The 24,472-nt window shown below is 31.7% G+C and overlaps 1 protein-coding gene across 1 annotated transcript in view; it reads left to right on the forward strand.

The window, feature by feature from the left end:
• The window catches only part of LOC111637414 (WD repeat-containing protein 75-like), a 43,657-nt gene that overhangs the window by 5,971 nt on the left and 13,214 nt on the right, over positions 1-24,472 (forward strand). Inside the window, exons 2-7 of the mRNA XM_023382900.1 lie at positions 1,679-1,808; positions 8,744-8,809; positions 8,916-9,009; positions 9,083-9,192; positions 9,266-9,336; positions 16,678-16,773. Of these exons, the coding sequence (XP_023238668.1) occupies positions 1,679-1,808; positions 8,744-8,809; positions 8,916-9,009; positions 9,083-9,192; positions 9,266-9,336; positions 16,678-16,773 (567 nt within the window). The remainder of the gene's footprint in view (positions 1-1,678; positions 1,809-8,743; positions 8,810-8,915; positions 9,010-9,082; positions 9,193-9,265; positions 9,337-16,677; positions 16,774-24,472) is intronic.

Here is a 24,472-nt window from a genome sequence, read left to right on the forward strand (position 1 = left end):
ACCACCAAATTAATTTACTCAAACAACATATGTACATAGCTATAGTCTATTTATTTTCAACAGTGCTCCAAAACAATATTCAACGAGTAACTGTCACGTGTTCTTCAAAGTATGCTTTGTGATTAGTCGCTCACTTTACCAGATGCACTGATGCATACTAATCAACAGGGCAGTATTGGTTTGTTGTTTGGGAGGTTCAGTTGGCATGTGCAAATGGTATGTAGCAACTAGAAATACTAACTTTAAATTTTCAGAAATGTATAAATTATTTTATGAGGCTATGGGAACAATAATGCCAGAAATATGGAAAAAATGCGTTGAACATGTTAAAGACAAGGTTGAAATTAATATGTGGCGGTTAGACAATATGATAGAATTAAATAATGAATCATTTTTAATTTAAACGATGAAAGTGACGGCGATTTCTCGAATTGATTTTATTTACTTTTAATTATTTTTTAATAAGTTGTTTTATATTTAGTATTTAAAATATGTTTTATTTATAATCCTTGCCTTTATCATTAGTTTTTATGTTTTTTCTAATTGTATATGTTTTTAAAATTAATGTGTTTTATTTTGAAAAAAATTGAATATTTTTTTCAATTCAGCCCTGTCCTTAGCGATCGCATGATTCCTGCGTGAGTTTATTATTGTCGACTGACTCTTAAAAATAAACAGAATATAGAAAGTCTTTCAGAATATTTTTAGTCTTATTGAATACTTCGTAAAGGAAGCTAATAAATCTTGGACTCACAAGATTGCAGAACATAAAGATGATATATCCAATAATAAACCCATAACTGTACTAATGTGTAAATGAGCTTCAGGTAATGATCAATTGGGAAGATGCAAAACAAATTATAGCATTTAAATCAAACATTTTTCTAATATAGAAGTATAATCTCAAAAAACATCCTAAATTTGGAATTCTCAGTTTGTGTTTGTTTTTTCTCTGTAAGTCTGATGCAGGTCTTTGAAGAAGGCCAAAAATGTTAGTTATTTTAAATTAAGAGACATTTTCCTTCTGAAAGAGTGTTTAAAGTTTGTTGAAGGAATACATTATTAACCTTGTTAATTAATTACTTTATTGCATACATTCAATTCAAATTATTAAATGTTAAGTTCAATTGTCTTAGCTTAATAGAGAGGTTGAGGCACAAGTTCAAACGTTAAACGTGTACGGGTAGCAGAATAAAATAAATAAGTAGAGAGGTTGAGGCACAAGTTCAAACGTTAAACGTGTACGGGTAGCAGAAGTACACATTACACGTTTCAAGTCCAAGTAAAAATCATTGAGGTGCACGTTCATAACATCACGTGACTCAGTGAACATCACGCATTGACTCACAGGAAATAAGTTGAAAAAAATGGCGGAAGCAAAATAAATCATAATTTTAACCCCAAACACAAAAAAAATGAAGACGTTTAAGCCGATCGTGTACTCACCAAGCTACACGTAGCAAACGCCATTATCGACGGTCCAGAACTGCCAGATGGCAGCACTCACCCGTTACTCGTACACGTTTTGGGCTAAATACATGTGCCTCAACCTCTCTAATATCTATTTTCCATTTAGATTTTTTGATAAAATGTAATTATGGTGGTTTTTAAAGTAAACTTATTTCATTTTAAAGTACTAGGTCAATGATTGCTATAATGAATTGATTTTTATCATCAGATATCTTTTTGTTCCATATGGATGTAATGTTAAAGTATTTTGCACAGCCACAGGAGAATGTTTGAGAGATTTAGTTGGACATCAAACTGCTGTTGTCTCCATTCAGCATAATCCAGAAGTGTTGTTTCAGGTTGGTAATTTAAGACTGATTACTACTGTATCAAAGTTATTAAGTATAATATTAGATAGTACAATTATTGCAGAGAATTTTTATCCCAAATTAATTTAAATTAGAGAAGTTTAGTTTACTGAGTATTCTAATTTAAAAACTAGAATATTCAGTAATAAAAGTAATGCTGATAAAGAATTTTTTTAAAATGTTGCTACTATATTTTCATGTATGCAACATTATGCTCTTATAGACAGAGCAATATCAACACTATATTCTGTAAAGTACTTAAAAAACATGTACAGTGGGTGATCAGTTAATGAACATTTGTTCCAAAACTTTGTTTGCTATCCAAATTGTTTGTTAACTGATTATTTATTTACATAGGTTTCTGTGGGAATTTGATTAATTCATTCTGGAGACCCCAAAAAATAAAAAATATATACTTTTTTACTACATTTATTCATATGTAATAATAAAAATACACAGTCTTGCATTTTTATTAGTCGTGTTTTTTCCATTTGTGGGGGTTAAAGAATCTGTCCAATGTCGATTGCTTTTCTGTCTTCAGGATTTTTCAGAAGTAATTAATAGCATTGTAATTGTAGAGATCCCTAAGCCTATTAACCTCAACTTGGTTTGGATGTCATTTTAAGACCATTGTTGTGACATCCTCCCACTTCTTGAAAAGATCTCAACATTAGCAGATATCAACATTAATCCACTTTTTCAGAAGAAAACATAAAAGAATTGTTTCTGTCAGAAAAATAAAAGGTTGGAATTACAAGGGAGAGTTTCAAAGTTTGGGGAATACTATCCAATCAGTATATACTGGGTTGAATGTTGATGTCAACATATCCTGCGCTCCAAAAAGTTTTGAATTGTTGCCTGAAGATAAAGGAAGACCAATCGATATTCATTATTTTACATTGCTGCTTCTTGTGTTTGTTCTGTGAGGTGTTCATTGTCTGAACATAAAAATCTTTCATGAAAGTGTTTGTTATCCGATCACCCACTGTATTGGAAACATTTTTTTAAATAAAGGTTACTACAGATATGTCACTGAATTATACTGTGTTAGAACATTGTCACAACAGTATATAGTTGTGCTCTTATAAGTTAAAACAAGCTGGCACAAATAAAAGTATGCTCTTATATGCTTGGTATGCATGCTTAAATAGGCTAAGCAGGACATTTCAAAGATGAAAAAACAAATAATTTTTACATAAGAGTCATAGTTTTCAAAAAAATTAAAGAATAAGCCATTATAAGTTGGCAAGTACTAGTTAATATTGTTGTCATTGAATGTAGTGATGCAGACCATTGATTTTATTTTTGGTATAACATGTGAAGTAACAGAAAAAAACATTGACAGTTATGCCACCTGGCTTCTTTGAGAAGCCATGTATTTTTTTAAAATGACAAAAGTAAATGCTAAAGATTTTTAATCACAGAGTGTAATATCTGATTTGTGTGGAAATACCATGTATAATTACTCTGTAAAAAATTAGTATTGACTCATGTAAAGCAACAGTTCCCAAAAACTGAACCTATAAATGTTTAATACATTCAAAATTTGTTTTGATAGGTGATTGTATCTTAATTTCATTTTATTTAACAAAGAAATATAAATGAAAATTAACTTAACAGTAGTATCCAATTTGTGTGAACATCAGCTCAAAAACCTGATAGTAAAACCAAATGAACTGCTGAAATATTGGACTGTAGTATATTATAGCCCAATAATTCAGCAGTTCATTTGGCTTATAAATGAGATTTAAAAGAAATTTTTATTTTAACAAGTTGACTGACAACTAATGAGTTAATCTGTAGGTTATGGTTTTTATTACGATGCCAACTACAAGTTATTATGTGAAATGTGATCTGGCCTACAGCATGTGATACAAACAAACTTGTATAAAATAAATATAAGCATTGAATACTGGGCATCTACATGAAAAATAAGAAATAATCCTAGTCTAACAGATAAAAATTAGTGTTACAACGAATAGTATATTCGGCCTCAGGCCGAATACCGAATATTTGATCAGGAGCATGGCCAAATAGCCGAATATTTGGCCAAACTATTCGGCTTGATTAATACACTACGAAAATTGGTGTGCAAACCGCATTATGGCAAGGACCCTGCTCTCTATTGACCCGCTGTCACTACGCTTCGCCAATCGCGTTAATTCTTGGCAGCTGTAGCGGACATACAAGAGCGTCGTGGCAGTATGTGATAAATGATGATATCAAATGTGGATGACAATGAAATGACCTACACACAGTGGCGTGGTGTAGCAGGGGCGGCCCGCCCTGGGTGGCACTTTTTAAGGAGCGGAAAAATTTCACAATAAATAATAATAATATCTTGTAAAAATTTGAACCATTCTAATCTATATTTGCATCGTGCCTACAATAGTGCTATCGTTCGGACAGTCTGGGAATTGGCTCGCCGTCCAGGTAATTTCATCCGAGGATATCCAGCACAACCTGTTGACCTTTCTCCCCCCTTTCTTTTCGCTTGCATGATTCACTCGCATTCATATACACCACCACTATCCAATACAGCTATTTTAAACAGGTCGCTGCACTATCATGGAATTTTTCATTGCTTGTTCTGTGACAAAACTGATTTTTAGTCTTTTAAATTGAAATACCTAAATAAGGTGGCGAAATTTTCCTCCACCCAGGCGACTGACACTCACGCTACGCCACTGCCTACACGTGTAAATAACAGAAAAAGAACAGAGAAGGACCGCAAAGTAAAAATGTGAAAATAAATATGAAATTGAGTTGATAACATAATTGAACAGGTTGAGGCAGCTTATTGGCGCAAAATTTGCAGCCGTCAATGCCAAACAATTGTTTTTATAGACTTTGGAAAGCTAAATGCTTGTAATGAAAGTTACTTAGCATGCACGGGCGAAAGCCTGGGGCCGTTCGGGCTACCATGCTGTTTGGGATCTGTGAAATCATAACTGTGACTTATACTGACGTTCTATCTGTCTCTTTTCACCATTATCACCAGGCTATGAGTCACGTAATTGTAAAATGGGAAATCTACAATGGAAAAGTGACGAATCGAAAGTATCGTGAGCGGGGTATTATGATGTATGCATAGGCATACATGGTCTAGAGCGATAGAGGAAAAAGAAAGGGAAGAGCAAAGACGAGTGCTTAAAAAAAAGGATAGGCAGTGACAGACCCTCAGATGTACAACAATTCTCGAACGAATAGGTGTGTGCGTGTGCTGATCTTTGTAATTATAAATTGTGAATACATGTGACTAATATTATTTTCTTTTTTGTTTTGTGCATGTTATAAGTTATAAATAAATATAAACAAATAACACTACACGATAACATTAAATCTAAATACCAAAATGATTAATTTACTGTGATTTTGTTATTTCTCACTCCTGTTTTTAAGTATTCGGTATTCGGCCGAATAATGATTTAAATATTTGGTATTAGGCCGAATAGCAAAAAATAGGCCGAATACCGAATAGTAACTGAATATTCGTTACATCACTAATAAAAATTCATTTTGAAAGAAGTAAAAATTAAAACATTTACAGAATAAAATAGAATATAAGTATATAATTTTACAATTTTAGAATAAAACTTGGCATCTATAAGACTATATGACATAACTTTTTTCTTTTTACGTGTCCTCTACCGAGGGATGTATATCCTCACATATGGTTTTTACCATATGGAAATATATAATTTTGTGGTCTCCTCAGATAGACTGACATGCTGGACAATCTGCAATAATACTGTACTTGTTATTATACTATGTTGTTTAGCTAAAGTGCCCAGTGATGTCTCAGTTATTGTGAATTCATGTTTGATGGTCATGTGATAAAAGACTATCTAAAGGAACAGTGTTCTTTGGAAAATGTGAAATGGGTTTTTCTACCTACTTTGATTGCCAATTTAGAAATCAGGCTTTCTGATTTGGAACAGTTGAAACTGTTTATCATACTGTTGTCAAGAAATATTCAGAGTTCAGACTCAAGTGAATTTACTGATATGGTCATACTGGAATGGCAGATATTCATAAGTTTTTGCAAATACAGTTTAATGGAATAGACAAAACACAATTTCTTATAGAGTGGGATTTGTTTAAAAGATTTGTTACTATCAGTTGTAAGGATATGTCATCAGCTAAAGTTTATAAAATGACAGTTGTAAATTACTTTCTCTGAGATTACCCTCATATAGCAACAGTTATTGAATTTGTTCTTTCATTCCCAATGCACACTGTTGAACATGAAAGAGGTTTCTGTGAAATGAAATTAACAACAACTCCAATTCAAAAGTAAATCCAATTAAAAAATGTTAACAACTTGTTGAACACCTCCATAAATGATCCTCCAAGACAGGTACAGGTAGCCCTCGGTTTACGCTGGTTCAATTTACGCCGATTCACAATAACGCTGCTGCAAATTTGCCATTTCGAGGTGTAATTTCCCGATTTTCCCTACGCTAGACTGATTTTCATTTCAGTGTTGACGTATTTACCGAGCCACGTCATTGTACATTCGTTAAAACAAAGATTTTTATTAAATATATTTATTTTTTCTGTTTAATATTACTGGGTATGTATACATTTGCATTAAATTAATATTAAAATACTAAACGTTTAGGTACCCACGAGTCAAGATATTAAACTTAATAGTCCAATAAATGGCGTCCGAATCCATAGCGCCAATGAATGTATCCCGTATCAGTTCATTCAGGAAAACACCTTACGACGCAATAGCACTTCCGGCGATCACAAATTATCGTTAGTGAGACAAATCTACTTCTCGTTGGCCAGACGATATTTATCTCTCCTTAGCCACCTTGAATTTTCCCGCTCAAACTGACCTTATATATGCGCTACGGCGACCGGTGGTCGACCAATCAGTGTCTTCGCTCGTCTGTAGCTCTACGTCGGGTTAACGTATCCTTTCAACTAAGGAAAGTTTGACGGATGAAGTTTGTGAGTTAGACAATGTTGGGAGCGAAGTGCAAATGTAAAAAGGAGCATCATATTCGACCATATTCCGAAATTCTTAATGAAAGAAATCAAAAATGTAAACAATTAAAGATGGATACTTTTTTCCGAAAAATGTAAGAAATTCGAAACTAAAATTTTTAAATAAAAACATTTTACTTTATTTTATGATAAAATACATTTTAAAAATTAAAAATTTATATGTATTTTGTATTATATTGTATTAATAAACAAAATTATTAGCTTATTTTTCACTTATGTAGAACCTAACCCTATACCTCCCTGTAAATACGGGTTCATTTTACGCCGGCTTTTGTAGGAACGGAACTGCGGCGTAAACCGAGGGATACCTGTATTTGATTTTCATTTAATATTTGTTGCCTGGTGTGAATCAAAACTAAGAATAATTGCTCAATAATGTATGATACTTGTGAGTTGTAATGATAGATTCACTATTCATTAACAGTGCAGTACACTGTAATAATAATATACAGTATCTATGTGAATAAACAAATGTTGAAACAATAATGTATTGTGTATTTTTCTGAGCAGCCTCACAGATGAGAAATGTCAGCCACGTTTTCTAAAGTTTTGCTACAACTTTTTTAGTAAAATTAACTAAACTGCTACAGAAAAATTTTTCCCAGCTTAAACCCTGCACATGAGGTTTCTAGGCAACTTATTGAGGGCATTGATAGCAATCATACTGGAGTCTGAAGAGTAGTGACATAGTATATCCAAATGATAACAAAAGTAGATTGTTTAATTGTGCAATATAATCACATTTTATCATCTATATATAAACAGACTCAGGTACAATATCACTTACAAATTAACCTCTGCTATTTTCACTTTACAAAATGGTCCTTCCACTTTGTGGGAAGAATCACTAAATATAAATAAAACCCTGGGAGTATATGCCATTCCCCTTTGTGACAATACATTCAATAGAGATTTGATTTATATTGGCTTCAGATGATCATTGTTGAAATGACTCCGGAGAATTCTTGTCATAATGTTTTAATGATAATACCAAGTAGCACTTTTCAATTTATAATGAATTATTTATTAATATTTTTGAAAACTATGTACAATACTCCAATATTTTAGTTTGGCTTCATGAGATTATTAGCCATATCCATGTATCAATGTCCAATTTTTCTCATCTTTTGAGTAGGAAGGGATCTGCATGATTGCAATAAGTTCTTCAGCAGTCCAGATATCTTGCAATAGTTTTTGTAATCTTAGCATCTTGCCAAATGAATAGTATTTCTGTTGAAGATTAGCTCTTTGGCAAAGATTGCAGATGTTTTTCTATGATGATAATCTCTGTGTTTGGTAAGTCTGACCCTAAGTATGTGATAGGTACTGCTGATGTAAAGGCTGAGATTTTCCTTCTTATTACTCATCAAAAGATCATTTTTTTTAAGAGAGCACTTTTTTTTATTTCTAAGACTAGAAAATAGGCTGGCAGATTGTAGTAACTTTGACCTTTTGTTTTTGGAATGATTTTGTAATAGGTTAATAGAGTTACATGTGTTATGTTGAGGTTCTTAACTGCTTCTGGCATATTGTTTGCTTTTGTTGGTGAAAGGATCCTACAAAGAAAATTGTAAGAAAGGTTATGAATAATCACCATGAGAAGCTAAATGAAATTGCAGTATTTTCAATAAAACTGATTTCCTTTTGACATCAGTTGTTGAAGAGTACAGATATGCTCAATGAAGAAGAGAATGAAATGCTGCTACTTTATATCCAAATACATTTAATCTTAAATAAAATTTGGGTTTTGTTTATTTTATAATTGTACTTTTCTTATTCTTATTTTTGTTTATCACATTTATAATAATTAATATTTTGTCTAATGTGTGATTAATTCAATTAATAGAATAGTTCTTTTTATATTTCAAAAAATAATTTAAAATTTTTGTTGTAAAATGTTTTAATAGATTTTTACGTGTTCTGAAGATGGAGAAGTTTTTTTATGGGAATATGAAGATGGCTTAATATTAAAGGTAACATGTGCTTCTAAAAAATTTTATATATAATTAATTACATTTCCATGCATAGAAACATATCTTGTAATTTTCTTTCTTTTTATTTATTATTTTTATCTTTTAGACATACAACTTAAATTTCCAAAATCCAATCAAAGCATTTTATATTCCACATAAAGAATTTTCTTGGTATGTGATTGTGAAGAAAAACAATGAAGGTATTACTTCTTAGTTTTTTCAATTTTGAGATTTTATAAATTTATACTAACATATATGCAAATTTACTTATAGATTTTTATAGGTTGTTTCATGTTCCAGTTAATGCTGGAAATGTAAAACAAAAAAGATTTCTTTTAAAACCTGTGCTTCCCAAACAGAACTGTGTCTCATTTGGATCTAAAGTAAACTACTTAAATATTAAGCATTCTTAAGTTTTAATATTTTTCAAATTTATGATTTTTGTTATTGTTATAGGAAGAATATGTAGCTTCTGTAAATGATAATAGTTTGAGAGTTCTGCATATCTCCAGTAATTCTTTTAAAAGGTAAATTTGAAAAAAAGTAATAATTTTAAGCTACATTAGTTTACTAGGCAAAGTTTGCATGTAATAAAGAAAATCTGTATTAATTATTTTTCATTTTGAATAACAAATTGCATTTTTATTATATACATATTTTTTTAACTTTTATAATATAATTTGCTTTGTGAATAATGTAAGTATTGTATTCTAAGTATTGTGATTTGTTGATTCTAATATGCACCATTTTTCTCTCTCAAAAGTTGAGGCATGCATATTAAATCAGGCACAAAGTCAACTTAATGTAGCCTCATTAATGCCATTTGTTCTGAAATTTTCATGTATTGGTAAACATGACATACTTCCCTCAATCTGCCTCAATATGTAAAACTTTAGAATCTTTCTTAAATTTTGTAAGTTTAAACTTATCTGTCCTGGCAATTTTTTATCCAGTAAAGCTATGTTTAAGCAGAATTATTATCCACTTCACTGAAAAACATGCATACATATATTTCAGTGTGATACTATTGTAAGGCCAGGAACACACATGCATAAAATTGTGTGGCAGAAAACTGAATCAGAAATCAGCCTTCAGTTCAGTTTCTGTTTTATGCTTTTATGCCAGAACACACATAAGTAAAAGTTCTGGCCAAATAGGAAATGGAAATGTAACATCGTCATATGTAGTTTAGTGAAATGGCACTGTCAGTATCTGATGATGATATTTGTTGGTGGTTGTATTCCACTCAATCATTGATGATACAGTAGAGCGTCGATTATCCGAATCAATTGGGGACTGGGGTTGTTCGGAAGATCGATGTTTCGGATAACTGGTTATGTACGAAAAAATATATTAATTTATCCCATCTTGACATTTTTCTCCATTCCGTGTCACTTTGCGTTGAATTTTTGTTGATGTTAAGCCTAACGAAAACTATTGTATTATTAAAAATTATTTTTTTATTTTGTACGAACAAAATAAATATATTGAAAAATATAAAAACAATAAAAAATTATACTTCAGAAGTTAATTTAGTATCAAAAACGTAAAATATTTGAGTAGCCTAAGACATAGCCAAAGATTGCTGCGCCACAGCACTGGCGAAAATTTAAATTTGCGGACTGGAATTGTTTTGGATGATTGACTTTTGGATAATCGAAGCTCTACTGTATTAAGAAATAATTTTATTAAAAAATGCCAAAATAGACACTGGTGGGTTAGGAAACTATTTCGAGAGCAAGATTTACATGAATTTAATAATTTGTTGATTCTGGAACTACAATTTAACGATCAAAAATACCACTGTTACTAAGTGCTACATTTTATTAATTTTTTTTCTCTCATATATCTATCCTTCTGTACCTTTCATTTTTTCTCTGCTGCCTCTGCCATAATCTAGAAAATTTAAATTAATAGACTTGTATTCCAAATTGAAATAAACAACATGTGATCTAAATATTATATATTGATTTTACTAGACCTACCTGTTGTTTGAAATTTAGCACTTATGGCTGTGCATACACTTTGTTTAAACACTGTCTTTATATGTGGCACTTTTTATGTCATAAAGACACTGATGTGATCAATTGGGTTCGATAAACTCTTCTATTTCGTTTATTTTTCTCTTTTTCGAGACCGTCACAATTGTAGGGTTAACCATGATGGTTTACCCTACAATTGTGACGGTCTCGAAAAGTGGACATTTGGCGGCAATCATTGCCGCCATTGTTAGAATAAAAACCACATGTCTACTTTGACGTCACAAAACACACTTCTCTTTATTGGAGGAATTTTGGCGTAAAAGTTTTACAGCGTAAAAAGTAGAGACGTGTTCTACTCTTTTTTCAGTTATGTTTCAGCCAAAATTTCAGAAAAATTTTTATGCTTTCTGTTTTATGCTAGATTTTACGCCGAAGTTTACACATGTGTGTTCCTGGCCTAATATCTATTTTTTCAGAAGCTTGGAAATTATTTAATGTGCATTACATAAACCAAAAACAAGGGTCAGTTGGTGCCAGACCTGGACTTTTAAACGGACAAAAAAAAATTACTGTTCTGTTAATGTATGAAAAGCCCAAAATAGTTACTTTACTATAAATAAAAAAGGAAAACAAAATTCTGTTAAATAGTTTTTGACTTACAACGTACAATACAAAATAAGTTAGAAAATTTGAAAAAGATACTTTATCTAATCAAAACGAAAAACAATTATGTACAAAAATCTTTTCTGACACTTGGGAACTTAAAATTAACTTAGAATTATCTCCACAAAAAGCCAACAATAAATATGAAACTGGACTGTATATAGAAAGTTCACAAAAGAATCTTATAATTAACTTGCCTAACCATCACCAAGAAACTTCTACGCCATTTAATTCGAAAGTGTTTTTCCTTAACTTTGCTTGGATCCTTAGCTTCACCTTGTCTTATTTGCAGCTCATCTCTTTTCTAATAGTGCTGGGATGGTGATATTACATTTTTACACCTACACAATAGTTAACATTTATTTAAACTTAGCAATCTTCTTTTCATGTCATGTCATCAATCTCACATAATTTGTTTTTTCTTTTAATTTTTGATGACAATTTGAGTTTGGAGATCATTCTTTTAACTTCCCTTTGGAAGTTCTTCCTGAGATGTCATTTCCAGGTCGATGACTCATTCAATTTGCCCTCAGCAATTATCATAGTAAGGTGAATTTCATTTTTAGTTTCAGAATTTTGTTTGAATGAGGTGCAGAAGTCTATCCTTAACAAAATAAAATGCCCTAAAATAAATAGAAAAAACAAACAAAAAATGATTCCCAAACAAAACAAAATAGGTTAGAATCTACTCCTTACACTACATATCTGGTAAATTTCATGCTTTTGCATATTAACTTGAAATCGTACTGTTAAAATGTTGATTGTATGGTAATTTATTGGTTTCTATACCTGATAATTATTCATAAATTAATACCTTTTTTTACTGGTAATTTTTAAACTTCAAATGCAAAATTGAGCTCACTGGTGATTTAGTTGCTGATTTGGCAGTGAGTCTATAATTAAATCGCTAGTGCATTGTGTATAATTGAATTCTCTTTCTTCTTTATTGAAAAGCAGCAGTTTTGTAATGCTGTATTTTTTAATTGCTATGATTAAAAAATGGGCAGTGAGCACTCACATTCAAACAAATTTGTTCAATTTTGTCAACTACAATTGTTAGGCCACTTTAGGGTGTTATAGGTGAAGAAACAAATCATCAAACTGTTAAAACAACTTTCTTACATAGATACTGGATCGTATATAAATTAACACTCTTAAACCTCAAAAGCTCAGTAGTAAATATTTAATAGAAAACAAATGCTTTCGACCGTACTTTCGGTCTTCTTTAGGTTTAAAAAACCAGTCGGATTCGAACATGTGAATGTGAAGAACAAAATTACAAAATTATTTTTAAAAAATGGAACAGCACAAACAGATTTTTAAACCAATGGAACACTCCAGATGTATGTATACAAAAATATGCATGTGTGTTACCATGGTGCTGGAATGATATAAGTAATACAAAAATGATATACATACATATGAATTAAATCAATTGAGGGTGGGGGCATGGTTTCTAACTGCTGGTGTGGGCATTACCCGTTCCTTTATAGCAGTACTTCCATGCATGTGATTCCACACATTGATGGCATCATTAGAGTTAATGCAATTGGCATGTAACCCAGCTTTGTAAATTTCAAGTGCTTCCAGATTTCAAAGGTGTTCAACATAGTGAGACAGCTTTATCAGTTTAGCCCCTTGTAGGTCAGCTCTTATGTTTGAGTCAGTGGCAAATCATCAAACTGTCCAGCTTAGATCTGTAGCATGATACTTCAAAAATTGTAAAGAACTGTAAAGTAATAATTTAAAAGAAAAATGACATAAACTTCATACAGTTTTAACAGTTTAAATAAAAAAAACATTTGACACTTCATTCAGGGCTCACTCCAAAAGCTCACTGGAATAATTGGCTTGATATAACAAATGGAAATGCACAAATAATTATTGGAGCACATAGGTCTTTATATATATATAAAAGTGAATATTTATGAAAGTATAAACAAATAAATATTTTCCTTTAGATTATTGTGTGTATCTATTTTTATCAAATTACTGCTTTTTTTAAAACTGGTTATTAGTAAACCACTTACAAGTAATGCAATTCCTAGTAGCATTACAATAATGTTTCAAAGTATGATTATCAGATAAAAGTTTTGGGATTGTAAATAGAAATCATGTAAATTACAAGAACTTGATTAAAGTCACTTCTAGGCATACTGGCTTAATAAGCAAATAAATGATCTCACAAACACCAAAAGACAGCAGAAATAAAATTACTATTATTTTTATTATTAATTATTAAATTTTATTTCTGCTGGTTTTTGATGTCTGTAAGGTTATTTACAAGAAGTTGATTTAAAGTTTGTATTGCCTGTCAATGGCTGCATGGACCATCTCTGAAGCTAAAGAACATTGTGCCTTGAGGTTAATTTTGAATTGTGAAAATATTTTGAACAGTACATACTGATTTCTGTATCTGTTGAATTATTTTAAAGATAAATAATTCAAACACATTTTGAGGGCTCTGTGTTCAATTATGTAAAACAATTAATTTTATAGCATCCAGTTTTCATTTTACTAAAAAGATATCTATTGATTGTTTAACTGTTAGTTATGGTATTTAGATTACTGTTAATAATTGCTGCTGCTTTATTGAAAAATTTATAATAATTGAATGTCATTTCAAACTTGTTATAAATTTCATACAATGGACTTGTGTGAGATCCAGGAGCGTGTGTTTCTGTAAATTTTAGTGAAAAGATGAGTTAGACCACAGAATTAGGAAAATAGACAAGCAAATTATATTCTTAACAGTAAACAATCGACTAGGAACTCATGTTAGAGAGGGTCCTTGACACAACAAGTCCCTTCCCCCTCTCTTCGATTTGCGAAAGTTTCAATTTAAAATTATAACAATTAATTGTTAATGTGTGGGAAAGTTGACATTTAACCAAGTCCACTGTAAGAATCTAAAAACAATCAAAATAAATAGTAAACTATCTGTCTGAAGTAGACTGATTTTCACCGTCCTAGTCAGCCCAGCCCAGTCTAAGTATCATCACTCAACAAAAGATCACCTGACCAAATTCCCACACCTGATGAGGATATAATGATAGCACACCCAATTTTCACGACAATCATTCTACAAGTAGATAACTTTTTACTTTGTGTTGTATCCTCCAATACGAGCAAGTTCCTATGGATTTATCTCTATCTTTGTGAAGTAAGTAAGTGTTGTCCCAGCATCTTCCTGGTTCTCTGAATAATTTGCCTATGAAGTTACACCCTGCTGCACAGAGATATGATAATTAATAGTGATGTAACGAATATTCGGTTACTATTCGGTATTCGGCCTATTTTTCACTATTCAGCCGAATACCGAATATTTAATCACTATTCGGCCGAATACTGAATACCTAAAACAGGAGTAAATTAATCATTTTGAAACTTAGATTTAATGTTATTGAGTTAGTGTTGTTTGTTTATATTTATTTATAACTTGAAACATGCACAAAATAAAAATAAAAAAGAAAATAATATTAGTCACATGTATTCACAATTTATAATTACAAAGATCAGCACACGTACACACCTATTTGTTCGAGAATCATCACACATCTGAGGGTCTGACCCTGTCTATCCTTTTTAAGCGCTCGTCTTTGCTCTTCCCTTTCTCTTATCTCTATCGCTCTAATCCATGTATGCCTGTGCATACATCATAATCAGCACACGTACACGTACATAATACGCGCTCACAATACTTTCAATTAGACGCTTTTCCATCGTAGAGTTCCCATTTTACAATTACGTGACTCAGCCTGATGATAACGGAGAAAAGAGACAGATAGGATGTCGATATAAGTCACAGTTATGATTTCGCAGATTCGAGACAGCTTGATAGCCCGAACGGCCCCAGGCTTTCGCCTGTGCACGCTAAGTGACTTTCATTACAAGTATTTAGCTTTCCAAAGTCTATGACAACAATTGTTTGGCATTGATGGGTGTGAATTTTGTGCCAATAAGCTGCCTCGACTTGTTCGATTATGTTATCAACTCAATTTCATATTTATTTTCACATTTTCATTTCACGGTCCTTCTCTGTTCTTTTTCCGTTATTTACAAGTGTAGGTCATTTGATATCATCCTTTATCACATACTTCCATGACACTCTTGTCTGTCGGCTACAACTGCCAAGAATTAACGCGATTGGCGAAGCGTAGTGACAGTGGGCCAATAGAGAGCAGGATCCTTGCCATAATGCGGTTTGCGCACCAATTTTTGTACGTGCGTTAATCATGCCGAATATTCGGCTATCCTGGCCAAATATTCAGTTTTCGGCCTCCGGCCGAATATACTATTTGTTACAACACTAATAATTAACCAATCTTATGTACGCTCTCTCTCAGTCGATACTAAGCATTAGAAATCAGTTTTAATAATACTCTCTATGTGTATTTGTAGCTAGAACATGGGACCTGTATCCCTAGCACGTCATGTTATGTTGAATCCTGTAATGTTGTATACTTTTAGTTTTATATTAAACTTGTTGATATTTAAAAGTGGTTGCTCTTACTCATGTATCGCCAACATTTTATTGATGATCCTGCTAGACCCTCCCCACTAAACAAAATAGCCATCCGGTGACACAGTGAGTAGATCTCGCCAATCTGATACTGGCGAACATGTTAAGTCTTGCGCCTCAACCCCAGTTTCTCACATTTGCATAATTATGTCTAATGCAATTTAACAATAATTGTTAAAATTAAAATTATAAAAGTGGTTTATTCAAGAAAAAATAATAAATTCCATGTCTGTTTACCAATGATATTTAATAAGAAACAATTCATTAAAGTACATTATTTAATTGCATGCTAGAATTTATGCAGTTGTCCTTTTTACTAGTTTATTACAAATATCATGTACTCAAACATGTTTCATTCTTATAGTAGTATTAATAGTATGCCTTCTGAGTTAAAGCAGAAATTCCTGCATTTTGTACTGTTGTCTTATAAATATTTTAGTAATAATGAAAAGAAATTGAATTTTATAAAATATCTCAAATACTAAATTGAATGACTATCTTGAAATGGAATAAAATTGCTTCCATACTGTTTTAAATCTTAATGTTTATAACCACTGGTCATTTTTCATATTCTGAATATGATACAAATTATTTTCTAAAAATAGAAAATCAGTGATCTTCAAAAATCAAACTCTATCAATATAGTATTATTTTTCTGATTTGAAATTCTTGAAGTAACTTTTTTATTAAAATTATTTCAGGCATATAACTGGAATAAGAAAATTAACCTGTGTGGCATGTCATCCTTCTGAAATAATTCTAGCAACTGGAGATGATTCAGGACAGATTCTAATATGGTAAGTTTTTACTATTTCACAAATTACAATTATGAGATTATTACAGGGCTTAAAGTGATTTGCTTTTTTAGCTTTTTCTGTGGCAAACTCACCTTTTTTACTTTCCATGTGGAATTTTTTTTTCATAAATGTGCTTGGGTGCGAAATAGTGACCAGCATGCCCCCATATGCCTTATCATGTGACCGTGTGCACATGATAATGCACTGTTGTTTACACATGTACATGTATAGGCTAATGAGGAGCTTCTCAAGGCTTGCTACTCTGTACATGCTGTAGGAATTTGCATGTGAGTTATCCTTACTTATATTCCTGTGAAATACTGATCTCCGCAGCACTTTGATACAATCATACGGCACTAAGGCATAAGTACACCTATAGTTTGGTGTTAAGAGTGATTTTTGTATGGCATTATTTTTAGCATTTGTATTTATTTAAGTGCAGTGGACAGAAGAAAGAAATAGATTTTATTTAATACTAACAGTTCTACTGTTAGTATTAAATAAAATTTCTTTCTTTCTTTTGTTTTAGCAATGAAAAATCGTATAGAATCCAATACTTTCTGAATTTCTACTATTCTTTTTCTTATATATATTTCTACTATTATTTATATATATTTTCTTACAATATTTCTACTATTCTTTAGCTTAAACGATGACATCACTCGTTCTTGACTAGTGTAGATAAACCAAAAATAATAATTGTTGATAAATAATAAATTTGATTTCTACTGTTATTATTAAATAAAACATTGTAGGACACTTGTTTAAAAGCTTGTATCTTTCTAGTACTTTGTAAAATTAAAAATTGAGTGAACCTCGTGCTAGAAAGTACAAGATTTTAAACTAGTATTTTAAATATTAATAACTTCTGTAGACACAATCATTAGACAAAGACAAAAGTTTGGTTTTAAGTGGGTGCTTATATATTTGGCATGCACCATGGTTTTCTGCTTTCTAACATTGTTCTTCATTTTTCATTTCGACAGAAACTATAACCTAAAGTAAACCACAGTGGTATGCCATCTGTGGAAGCACCACTTCCCTTGTATTTTCTAAAATATAAATACACATTGTGTGTTTATTTTCATATTTTAACGTACAGTAAGATCCCACTTAACGCGGGGGATGTGTTCCTAGACAACAAAACACTAAGCAAAACAGCGTTATACTCCAAACCAACAACTACCTACAATTAACCATTAACCGGTGCGAAATTCTTTAAAATCAGCGAACGTTTTCGATTCCCCTCCTGGGATCTTCTTCAGGCTTACTTCTTTATAGCTTTCGTTATAACCGGATTCTTTAATTCGAATGTTTTTGAAAAAACATAACGTGCCATTTTTCGAAAAAATTTCTGAAAACGGAAGGAATCCACGTGTTATTTCAAATGTAATTTTCTACCAATGGGGAATCGTTGTGTGCATTACGTCATAAACATTTATGGAATCAATGAACAACAACCCATATGGCCTCGTAGTGGAACTGGAACAACATAGTAAGGATAAAGTACACTTCTTGGATATAGGCATAGATATGAAAGAAAGGGCGGTACAAACTTATGTATACAGAAAACCTACAGCGATATCAACGTATATACCTTATGAATCTTGTGACCCATTTTCTTACAAGATAGCGGCGTTTAGAGCATTAGTAGAAAGAGCATATACACATTCTTCCACCTCCCAAGCCCTCCAACGAGAATTAAATTACATTAGGAAGATAGCTAAAGAGCATGGTTACAACAATATGATAAAAGGTTTATGTAAGCAGCACCGGCATTTGCAGAATGGTGCAGAAGAAAAGGTAGAGGTACTAAATAATGGAAATGAAGATAGCGTACAGAGGGTACCAATAACGTATAACCCGCATCTAAAGGCAATGTACGAAAAAATTGCAAAAATAAAAGGAATTAATATTGCATACAAAAGAAACCCAACCATTTACAGTTTATTAAGGAACGGGAAGGACAATTCAGACCCAAATAGGCTTCCAGGGATATACAGTATTCCATTAAAAGATAACAGATGGGATAGGCCTTTAGTGTATATCGGATCCACCAAGCGTTCATTGGCCACAAGATTAAAAGAACATAAATCAGACATCGAACATAATAAATGTACGACGGCCCTATCTACGTATGCGACAAACCCGGACATCACACCTTTCTTCGATGAAGCGCATGTTATTCGCACCACCCAACACACGGAACAACTAAGAACTTTGGAGGCACTGGAAATCTTTAAAGCCGATCGTAAATCCGCATGCATTAATTTCAAAGAAGAAATAAATCTCTCTGCAGCATGGCAATTTTTATTGACGATAAATCATAATATATTGTATAAAATAAATTTTATGACGTAATGCACACAACGATTTCCCATTGGTAGAAAATTACATTTGAAATAACACGTGGATTCCTTTTGTTTTCGGAAATTTTTTCGAAAAATGGCACGTTACGTTTTTTCAAAAACATTCGAATTAAAGAATCCGGTTATAACGAAAGCTATAAAGAAGTAAGCCTGAAGAAGATCCCAGGAGGGGAATCGAAAACGTTCACTGATTTTAAAGAATTTCGCACCGGTTAATGGTTAATTGTAGGTAGTTGTTGGTTTGGAGTATATACAACCTGGTGTGGTAAGAAAGCACATTAAAACAGCATTAAATGAGATCATTTTAACATGGAGTAAATAGGGAAAGGGGAACATGCAACCACAGATAAATAAATTTTACTATAATTTTAAATTATTTTTATATTAATTTGCATAATAATATATATGTTAAATAACACACAAACATATGCACACGGAAATGTAAAGTTCATTTTTTTATGACAAATGTCCTGACTTTTCTGAAAATCTTGTTTTTTGCAACAGAATCGCGTAGTTTCATTTGTCGCTTTTTTCTTTCCTTAAGCAAATGTCGGTAGCAGAAGATTGCATCCAAAATGCCTTGTTTTGCTTTTGCACTCCTTTCAAAATCTGAATTATTTGCTACAATTTGATCAATGATTTCGGTTATCATTAAAAAAAATTTTACTAAGAAAATCTGTAGACAAATTTTTTGGGGTTCTTCATTTTCAGAGTCACAATTTTCCAGTTCTACACAAATTCCTTGTTCTGCCAGTTCTTGAAGGTTGTCATTGGTAAGGCTCTCACCAGAAACCTGCAGTAACTCCCCAATATCCTGCTTGTCTACATCTAGTCCTGCTGTATTGATTACGCTCTTCCCGTTGAGAATTCTTGGATACCTTCAGCCATAACTTTTTCCACACTTTGTTCGTGCATTTATCAGTTAATTCTTGCCAAGCGAAGTCGATATTTCCTATGGTATCCATGATGTTATATTTTTTACAAAGTTGCACAAAACAACATAGATTTAAGGAAAGTACAGCACTACAACAAATTGCCACCTTTTGCCAATTGGTTCCTGTTTGGGAATAATTGTATTATATACAAATCAATGAAATGCAACATTAATTTGAATCGGCGTAAATTTTGAGCTTTTTTAAAGGCTTTGAGCAGACCACGTTATATCAAATCAGTGTTAAGTGGGGTCTTACTGTACTTTGAATTAATTAAAATTGATATTTTATTATAACTGCATTATTTATTTTATTACAGATTTATATACATGTGAAAAAAATTATAAGATTGAAGCCAACTTCCAGGGGCAATCAGTTAATTGCTCCTGGAAGTCTGCCTTTTACAGAAACACAGCTTCCCTATCATCAAATGTCACAGCACACCACTGGTAAACCATGAGCAAGGCAAAGTGCATGCTTAGGGAAGGTTTGCTTCTTAAAACTAACTCAAATGTTTTTGTGGTGTCATCATGGGGATGTAGGTTGTCTGACTTGGAGCTTTTCTGCACATTGTGTGCTTCCAACATCAGTGTATCTAGTAAAGATTTCCATGCAATCTTCCAATAATCAAGCTACAAGAAACATATAAATAAATGCTATGAAGCATTTGGTTCCAACCTGTCATGCGCATGCTCAAATATAAATTAAAATATAAATTGCACACTTGTAGTCAATCCAGCACCAAATTAAAAAATTAATTTGTAAATATCTAACATCAAAAAAACCACAATTTTCACTTTAATCTAGCTTTTCAAACTCAGTGAAAAAAAATATTTAATTTACTTATAATTTATTGAAGATTTTAATTTTTTAATACTAGAAGGTAATCAGCATAAATTACATGGTGTCATGTTTCATCTTCGCTCCTGTTCAAATTTATTGTCCTAGACACACGCTGATGTTTGTTATTACTTCTACTGAAGTTAAGCTTTTATTTCAACCTTGACCATTTGTTACACAAAATGGGAAGATGGATGTCACGTGATCGCATACCTGACTTTTTACTAGTTTCCTTACCTTGAAAGTTTTTTTTTTTTTTCAATTTTAATTATTATTAATTAACTTTTTTTGATGGATTCTTATATTTTTGCATTATTTGCAGATATAAATGCATAAAACTTAATTTAAAAATATGTTTTTCTTAGATTTTAAAATTCAAAAATAAATTAAAAATTATCGGAAATGCTAAACTATATACAGTGGGTGATCGGATAATGAACACTTTCGCGAAAGATTTTTATGTTCGGACAACGAACACCCCATAGAACAAACACAAAAAGAAGCGATGTAAAATAATGAATACCGATTGGTCTTCCCTTGCCTTAGGGCAACAATTCGAAACCTTTCGGAGCGTGGGAGACGTCGACATCGATGCTCAAGCTGGTATATACCGATCGGATAGTATTCCTCCGAACTTTGAAACTCTTCCTTTTAATTCCAGTCTTTTATTTTTCTGACAGAAACAATTCTTTTATGTATTCGCAAGACTGTCGGGTAGGCACTCATTAAGTTTTGCGTTTGTTTTTCTTTTCGAAAGGTCAGAGTATAATAGCAAAGGTAGAGAGTGGGCAGAAAATGCCTAATGTTTCTGGGCAGTATGGCTTGAACAGGTCTAGAATAGGCCGTAGTTAAATCTTATCTAAGAAAGATACTGTATTATCAAGAAGACTCAAGCAGCTAAAGGAGTAACAAAAATCACATCTGAGATATAAAGAACATCGAAGAGTTCATAATGGAATCCGAAACGGATCTGACGACAGAAGAACGCCAAGAACTCTTGAATGAAGAACACAAAGAAACTCGGCGAGATATGTTTTCTTCTGAAAAAGAGGATTAATGCCGATATCTGTTGTTAAAGATCTTTTGTAGTAGTAGGAGGATGTCAAAATAATGATCATAGAATGGCATCCAAATCAGGTTGAGGCTTGGGGATTTCTACAATTGCAATGCTATTAATAACTACTTACGAAAAATCCTGAAGAGAGAAAAGCAATCGACATTAGACAGATTATTTAACCCTTTCAAATGGAAAAAACATGACTAATAAAAATGTAAGACTATGTATGTATGTATTTTTATTATTACATATAAATAAACGTAGTAAGAAAGTATATATTTGTTTATTTTTGGTGTCTCCAGAACGAATTAATTAAATTCCCATTAAAACCTATGGTAAATCGATAATCGGTTAACGAACAATTCGGATAGCGAACAAAGTCTTGGAACGGATTATGTTCGTTAACCGATCACCCACTGTAGTGTGTTTTACATTATTATTGCAAACTGATATAGTCAATTATTTTATAAACATATTTATTATTTTAATTTTTATAAATTATTTAATTTGATGCAACGTGATGTGTTCAGAAGCAATTATTGTGGTGCATTAATTTAATTAATATGGCAGTGGGACTGGATTAAATTACTTTTTCATTTCAGATGTTTAATTAGTGTGTTACATTATGTGTAAAATTACATTAAAATATGTTTATATAGGAATAATATCTAATTATAATANGTGTAAAATTACACATGTTTATTATTACATTGTTAAAATTACATATGTTTATAATAATTAATAAATCTATATAGGAATAATATCTATGTGTCTGAATAAAACAAAGCCATTATAAAAATAAAAAGCGTGTGTTGCATCTTCATTGTTTGTAATCTTGATGTAAGTGAAATTGTATGATTTTAGTTTTTAAAAACTTAGATTTTTATTTATATTTTCTGTAATTTGATCTGTAAATGCAAAAAACTAATTTTATCAAATATCAACACTCTATAAATAATTTCATCATTTACTTATTGATGTCATATTTAAATTTCAAGAGATTGTATTATTTTTTAACTTCAGGGTAGTAAAGCTTTGTATATTTTTTCCCTTGAAAGTACTGTGTGTATTGTGAAAGAGAAGTGCAGAAACCTCAGCATGACTTAAACAAGTTTGTTGCCCTTCACAGTGGGGGACTCTGCTGGTCCCCCACTCTGAAGGGCAACAAACTGCTAATCATTTTATTACTTTTTCATAAGCTGCTTTCTTTGTCAGATGTGGAGTTGAATGACTAACAAATTGTTTTATTGTACTCAGGTGAATGTTTTGTTTTAGATTTGGCAACTAGTATTGCCAATAATAAATTTTGTAATTTTATTTTTAATCATTTTAAAAATATTGATAAAATTACCAAATAAATGTTTGGGTCACAATTACTAACTGGTATTGCTATGTAATGAACATAAATTTTAATTGATGCAAAATTGAAAGTGTTAAATTTCTTATCTTGCAATTGATCGGGAGACAGTGGGGGATAACACTGAAGCGAGGAAATCACGGCATTGTCAAAACAGCTGCAATGACTTATTTGAAATGAATTGGGATTGATCCTGTCATTGAAACCAGGAGAAAAAGATAGAATGTATAGCATTATGGTAAAGGTTAAATATTCTACATTGTTATGTGCACCAATTGTGATTTAATAAAATAACAGTTGTGATTAGTACAGCACACTCATGTTGCGAGAAAATTTACTGCAAGTGGTGGTAAGATATTGGTTTTTGTAAAATTTCTGTGGAAAAAAGGTCATAAGCTGGGAATCACTTCAGAGCATATCAGTTGAGGAATACTAGAAAGCCTGCAGTTCAACTGTTGTTTATTTTTGAGAAATTTAATTTAAAAAATGCCATGTATTTGCTGGATACATACATGCCTAGATGCAAGTTAATAAACAAAAATTCTTTAATTTATATATTACAGTCTTTTTGCATTTTTACATTCATAAAATTAAAAAAGTATAAAAATTATATGAGACATGGTGTCATAAAACTATATAAAATGATTAAAAAAATACCAATGGAAAAAATTAAATTATTTCCAGGTCAAATTAGAATTCTTTAGAAGTTATTTGGTTTAAAATAATACAATTATAAGCACTTATTTGACCTGAAGAATTCTGCTGGGATGCCAAAATACCCAATTGTTGCTAAAGTAGTCAAAGGGTTGTTGGCTCTCAGTCATGGCAATGCAGATGTTGAAAGAGTTCTCCATTACTACATGAATTCTGATAGAAGACAGAGTCTCTGTCAAAATGAATGATGAATTCATTGTTGATAGTAAAAGATGGACTTGGTGTATACAACAATAATGCCTTTTTGGTGCCAATGACAAAGAAGTTACTTGGGTGGCCAACCCAAGTAACTTCTTTGTCAATTAACAATGCATATGCTACTTACAAAGCTTTTTTGGACAAGCAAAGTAAACTGAAAGAAGAAGTAAAGCAAAAAAAAAAAAAAGAACAAGAAGGAAGGGAGAGAAAAGAAGAGGATAAAATAAAAGCA

Source organism: Centruroides sculpturatus, unplaced genomic scaffold (assembly GCF_000671375.1).
Source record: "Centruroides sculpturatus isolate CEXI.00-Female unplaced genomic scaffold, Cexi_2.0 scaffold172, whole genome shotgun sequence".
Classification (NCBI taxonomy): Eukaryota; Metazoa; Arthropoda; class Arachnida; order Scorpiones; family Buthidae; genus Centruroides; species Centruroides sculpturatus.